Source organism: Trypanosoma rangeli, assembly GCF_003719475.1.
Source record: "Trypanosoma rangeli strain AM80 chromosome Unknown Tra_15.4_contig_00253, whole genome shotgun sequence".
Lineage (NCBI taxonomy): Eukaryota > Euglenozoa > Kinetoplastea > Trypanosomatida > Trypanosomatidae > Trypanosoma > Trypanosoma rangeli.
The window spans coordinates 1-6264 of NW_021705998.1; the positions used below are offsets into that span (position 1 = coordinate 1).

Sequence of the window (6264 nt, forward strand, 5' to 3'; positions counted from 1 at the left end):
TTGAATGGTCTTAACTATTTGCATGGGCTTGGTATTGTGCATTGCGACGTGAAGCCACACAACATGCTTTTGGGGATGGATGGTGTGTGCAAGCTTTCCGACTTTGGTTCCACCATCTCCGAGGCAACTGACATGGCACGGACGATGGTGGACGAGGTGATGCTGCGTGGCACGGCTCTCTACATGGCTCCTGAGGTGGCGAGTGGGGGTCGTTGCACGCCTCAGTCAGACATTTTTTCGCTGGGGATTTCACTGCTAGAGATGCTGCTTGGGCGTCTTCCGTGGAGGTGGAGCCGCACTGCGCCGGGGGGGAGCGATGCGGCGTCACTGCAGGCTCTGTTTAACCGTGACCTCATCTTTGTGCAGAGTCTTGCCCGTGGATACCTGGAGCCCGAGATTCCAGATTTCCTCGACTTTGAGGTGGCTCATTTTGTTCGTTCCTGCTGCCACCCCAACCCTGCCATGCGACCGTCTGCTTTTGGCCTTCTTTCATATGCTTTTACTTTGTGAATAGAGATGTGTGGGTCGCAGTTGCATGGGTTTATTATTGTTATTATTATTATTTCCCCCATACATGACCGTTCCTCCTCCGCACGTGTAGCGTTAGAAGCCTACATTTCCTGGCAATATAAAGGAGTATCGCTCGACTTCGTTACCAGCAGTGTTATGACGCTACACGTCGGCATTTGCAGCTGTGGGTTGGGAGGGAGACTACTTTATTTCTCCTGGGCCTATCTGAACATCGGCACCCACCCCAAAGAAGGCAGACTGCCGTCACTGTAAGCCAACACGAAGTCAAAGAGAGTAATTGCTGGCTCTTGGCGTTCTTCTTTGCGAGGCACTTAACCTTGACACGACGACAGGGGGCCGGCTTCGCCAGGGTCTTTGAGTTGTTTTTTTTTTTCTCCTTTTTTGTTATGTACACATATACGCATGCACATGCATGTATGTGCTTTTCTTTTTAAGTAGCATGGCGTTGTTTTATTTTCTGATTAAAAGAAAAGACATTTTTTATCATTATGCGTGCGTTTGTTTTAGTTGTTTTGTTGGAGTAGTTTTGCTGACGCTGGTGGTGGTCTGAGGCGGCTCAGGAGTGTGCGGTTAGTGTTTTGATTTGCTTTGAAGCATGCATCTTTTGTTTTCCTGGACGTGGCTACTTTGTTACTTGCCATGTTTGGGGCGGCAACATCTCGCGTTACAGTGTTGTGGGGAGTGTGAAGGCTCCCATGTTTTTTTGTTTTGTTTGCTCTGGCTCTTTCTTTCTTTCTCGTTCTATATAGACATACATTTTTTGTTTTTGTTTTCCTTCTGCCTGCCGTTGCGTTGGAAAAGTCGAATACGTCTTTGTCGCAATCGCACTCTCTCTCTCTCTCTGTATGTGTGTGTATTGTTGTATTTTTAATATTTTACCTCTCTTCCTTTTATGACGTGTTGGCGAAGGAGAAAAAGTGGCGACTTTTCATGAATGACGAAGGGGGAAGGATAACTCACGAGAGCCCTTAAGGCTGTTAACACAGTTCCAATTTGTCATGGTGACCCCAGGCTACGTTTCTACCACGATGTCTTGCCGTTTCTCGCGGCAAAGGTCGGTGTGGTAGAAACGTAGTCTAGGGATTTGCTGGCCTCGTCTTTGAGAGGTCTTTTCATCAATTTTTGGCCTTCGGATTAGTCTAGGCGCTACGTATCCTTTTTAAACACGGATCTATGCACTTCTTGCGAGGTGAGAGCCGTGCTTCAGCAACGCTATGGGGCGGTAATCGGGATTTGAACGCTATATCATCCTAAACGTCGTCACGGTTGCGGGGAGACGTTGAAATTACTAAGGGCGTTTGAGCGGAAGTGTGAGGTGGCATTAGAGGTCGTGAAGTTCCGTTATTGTTATTATTATTTGGTGATGTAAGCCGCAATCTACTTCTTATTCCAGAGGTGTGAGGAATGACAGAGTTTGCGTCGCATGCTCATAACTCGGTAGACGCTACGCTGAACACTGGGGTAGGAGACGTGCACTCTTATTACTGAGCATGGATACAAGATTTGGGTCAAAGGGTATGGACAGACACGTATGTTTTTTAGTATGCATTGCCTCCAGATCCATGCAGTGATCCGCGCTTACTTTTTTTTTTTGTTCTAGAGGACCTTATAGACATGAACGACCTTCGAGAAGGTGTGGAGCGTATAGCTTTTTCCTTGGGTTTTTCAACAAAAGAAAAACACCGTGCCAAGGGGCTTCTGGGGTGAATTGTCAGAGATACAAAGGGGACGGGTTGAGTTCTTGTTGCCCAGACCGCAACACCACCTTCATTTGATATGCCTCAACGCAGGCTGCATTTATTGTGCGGAGTGCAAGTATTTTTTAGTGACGGACTCATGAGGACTGTCAAGGGATTTGAAACGATTTCATTTTTGTCGCGACCGGAAGGTGGAGTGGACTGTCGTCGTGCTTGATGGTGAGATTGGCGGTAACATTGGTTGTCCCTCCACTACTTTGTTTCATGAATTTCTGGGTTTGCGTGAGTCTGAGCTGCCACTACGTGTCGCCAACACCGTGACGGTGGAGGAGCCCTTCCTCACTCCCCGCTCTTTACTTGCGGGGCGCGTCTTTGTTATTTGGACAAGTTTTTTTTTTTTTATTGGTCGCCTTCTCCGTTTTCGGTGCGCACTGATGTCGCTGCCTTCCTTGTCGTCGGTGGTGCTGACTAGTACGTTGCCGCGAAACCTATTGATGACTGTTGCAAATCGATGAGGGTACTCTGGGATGGGGCGGGCTTTCCACTGGTACGTTTCCCATTACAATTGTATGTATCTATACGCGGACAATAATAATTACGTTCCTGGCGTGTGTGTGTATGTGTGATAAGGAGAGGGGCGATTATTTTTCTTTCATTATTTACGGAGGGGTGGGAAGAGGCCGTGACATGATATATAAAATATGTTTGTGTGATTGAGATTTTTTTTTGGTTTGGTTTCCTGTTTTAGCGTTTTTTGTCCTTCAAAAAAAAAAGAAGAAAACAACAACAACGTGGTGCTCTGACAAGTTTTATTATGATGTGGATCCCTTGTTTTATGCGCTCTTCACTGCTTCACTCTTCTTGTTGCTTGGTTTTCTTTGGTCGCTGCGTTGTAGTTATCACACATGGAAGAGCAAACGCGTGAATGGTCCCCGAAGGCGGCTACGACCTCTGTGACCCCGTTAAATGCGTCAGAGCCACAACATTTTTCTGAGGCCTTATTGCGGAACCCACTTGGGAGTGTTTTTTGCGAGACCACTCTTGGTTGTATGCCGAACTTTCCTGCGTATCTTGGGGCTCAGGGGCTTGACGAGCACGAAGGTGAAAAGGCAGAGAAAGAGGCCACCTCTTTAAGAGGGGCGGCGGGGAACAGTGAGAAGCGGGGTTTTGTCATCAGCACGGTTGTGGCTGTGGCTCTTGTCATTTCTTTTGGTGTGATAACCGTAGGCCTAGCTGGTTTTCTTCCTGGCCACCTTATTGGGTTTCGTGCCGTCGCCGGCACTGCGGAGCTCATTCAAGTGGAGGCTGTGCGGGGCGTTATTATTATTATGCGTTCAACGATACTGCAGCTCCCGGACTTTGCCCACACTGTCACTGCAAATTATATGCTCAACCAAACCTCCACGTATACACCTGATGCATTCCCCAAGTCCTCCCAGTCGTTACTACATTCACTATTGAGCGTTCTCTCAACGTTTAAAAACACGATTTACTTTTTCAAATTTATTTACAAAGGCGGTCTTTACGGCGTTGCATCTGAGTTTCTTTGGCCCAGTCCTTTGCGTCAAGATTTTCTTCTGGGGGCCCATAATGATACGGTTGGTGTGTCTCCTGTCATTCTGTATGAAGCAACAGAACTGGATGTTGTGTCGCCTAGACCCCATGGCGACTGGGACATCTCTGGGGAATTGGAGCTGGAAAACGGCGCATTTAAACTCATAGTGGATCCCTGGGTGAAAAACAAAAGCTTCCCACAACGCTGGTTTCCAGGTTCTATGATTCGCACAGGTTTATACTTTGACTTTATCATACCATTTGAGATTAATGGGGACGCTGGTTTCTGCGAGGTGGGCATGACGACGCATCAGATTTTACGGGAGTCAAAACCACTTATTGCGGCTTTGCGACAACATGGGCGTGTGATGCTCTTTGATGACAAGCGAGATATTGTCATACTAACCAGTTGGGGGGAGAAAACGACGTGGTGGGAAGGAAAAGAGAACTTGCGTTTTGGCCATCTCACGCTGGAGGGTATTAAGGACCCTATTGCCGCCGCGGTTGCACGTAAAATAGGACTTCATAGACAACAAATGAATGATCTTGAAAATAACACAGCTGAACTCACCTTTCCATTTGAAAACAGTGCGGTACGGGCAAGTTTTGCACGGGTTACTGACAAAAATGGGTTAAGTGTCATGCTGTCTGTGGCTGTTCTGAGTTCTGATTTCTTTTCAGGAATTGTACAGGCACGCACCATCATTCTTGTTGTGGTTATTGTAATTGTTGTGTTGTCAGCCGTCACCGCCTTTGTGGGGGCCTGCTACCTGGTGAAGCCGTTGGCACACCTCGTGAGGGGGCTCAAAAAGGCGTCCAACTTGGAGTTCTCCTGCAGCGATAGTGAGGCTATGATCCCCTCAATAATTTTGGAGGTGGAGGAGATACAGGCGGATTATGTGAAACTGCTTCATCAGCTGCTAACACTTTGCAAGTTTGTGCCTGAGGCCATACTTGCCCACACAAATCTGAGCGATGCTCCAGGCGCGACTTCTTTTGTGGCGATGAATGAAACCCCAGCCGAACAGAGCGGTCTGTTTCTTTCCACGTCTAGCCGTTCACAGGGTGGGAAAAACAACGGAGAAGTGCACCGAGGCGTCAGGCTTAATAGTGGCATCTTTAGGGAACAACTTAACTTATTTGCACCGAAGCACTGTACGGTGGTAGCCGTTGAGTTTCAGGCATCTCAACTTACGCAGGACTCCAAAAACTGCATGGCCATCTTTATCACTACGGCGACGGAGATCTTTGGATGTATTGAGTTACTTGGGCCCGATAAATTTCTTGTAAGCTTTGGCGCACACACGGCGATCCCTATGCACTCTATAAAAGGGTGCCAATTTGCGTTTGAATTTTTTTCCAAGCTTACTCCTTCCGAACAGGAGGCGGTTGCTATTGTTGTGGAGTGCAACGAGTTTCTCGTCGGAACCTGTGGCGCCCACCTGCGCAATGCGCGTGTGGTATTTGGCACGGAGTACCTATTTGAGCTGACGAGAGCCTTGCAGGGAGGACCTTGCCACATCGCAGCTACCTCCGGCGTGGCTTCCCAAGTTCAAGGGTACCAGGCATATCCTATGGATTGTGTTCTCATTCAATCCACGACGCTACCAGTTGTGCTCTACGAACTACGCGTACTCACAGTGAGCGAGGAAATGCCTCGAAGCACCGCAAAACACTTTCGACTCGGATTTTCGTCAATGCGTCAGGGATACTACAAGCAGGCAATAACGCATTTTCAACGAGTGGAAAAATTATGTCCTGAAGCGAGACGTCTCATTCGGTTATGTGCACAGCACCGGTTAGCCAAGGACACGGCGCCATATGTGCGTAGTGTGAAAAGTGCATACGACATCGAAAGCAACGACCAATGTGAGTTAGTTACAGAAGTTCAGGAGGAAGCTCCAGTGAGTAAGACGGTCTCGCGGGAAGAGTCATCCTCAACTTTCGACGCGGAAAAACAGGAGTCTTCTGATGAAGATGATCTGGCCTTGTTTGCGATGTATCAATCATCATTGTCATCATCAGCATCAGCGACGTCGTTACAGGCATGTGAGGAAGTCGGCAACACCGCCGACGATCTCCCACTGTTACTAACAGATATGAACAAGCGAGTATGGACCAGGTCACTAAAAAAAATTAGTGAGGGGGCATTTAGTTCTGTGTACCTTGGGATGTCGGAGGATGGCGTGCAAGTGGCTATCAAATGTATTCCGCGGCTGCGTCGAGACATTAAGCAGGAATCGCTAGAGGCGGAAATGAACATTGCCTCCACGCTTCGTCACCCGAACATTGTTCAATACGTGTCCTGCAGCGTGATTCAGTCTCATCTTGCCATTATTATGGAGTACGTGCCTGGTGGCTCGTTGCATGCCGTGATCAAGAACTTTGGGCGCATGGGTCCGTTAGTTGCACGTCGATTTACGGTGGATATCTTGAATGGTCTTAACTATTTGCATGGGCTTGGTATTGTGCATTGCGACGT

The 6264-nt window shown here is 48.0% G+C and overlaps 2 protein-coding genes and 1 pseudogene across 2 annotated transcripts in view, besides 1 other annotated feature; all 3 read left to right on the top strand.

The window, feature by feature from the left end:
• Positions 1 to 510, top strand: TraAM80_06696 (putative MAP protein kinase; the record flags this gene model as incomplete). The annotated part of the gene is made up of 1 exon (XM_029383529.1): positions 1 to 510. A coding segment is annotated over one exon (510 nt), but the record flags the coding sequence as incomplete, so codon positions are not given.
• Positions 511 to 541: 31 nt separating this feature from the next.
• Positions 542 to 564: a microsatellite.
• An 809-nt stretch (positions 565 to 1373) lies between these two features.
• Positions 1374 to 2690, top strand: TraAM80_06697 (hypothetical protein; annotated as a pseudogene).
• Positions 2691 to 3133: 443 nt separating this feature from the next.
• Positions 3134 to 6264, top strand: part of TraAM80_06698 (putative MAP protein kinase) — a gene marked incomplete at both ends in the record, with an annotated part of 3222 nt that continues 91 nt past the window's right edge. The window contains one exon of the mRNA XM_029383530.1: positions 3134 to 6264. This exon is cut by the window's right edge and continues 91 nt beyond it. Coding sequence (XP_029236599.1) covers positions 3134 to 6264 — 3131 coding nt within the window.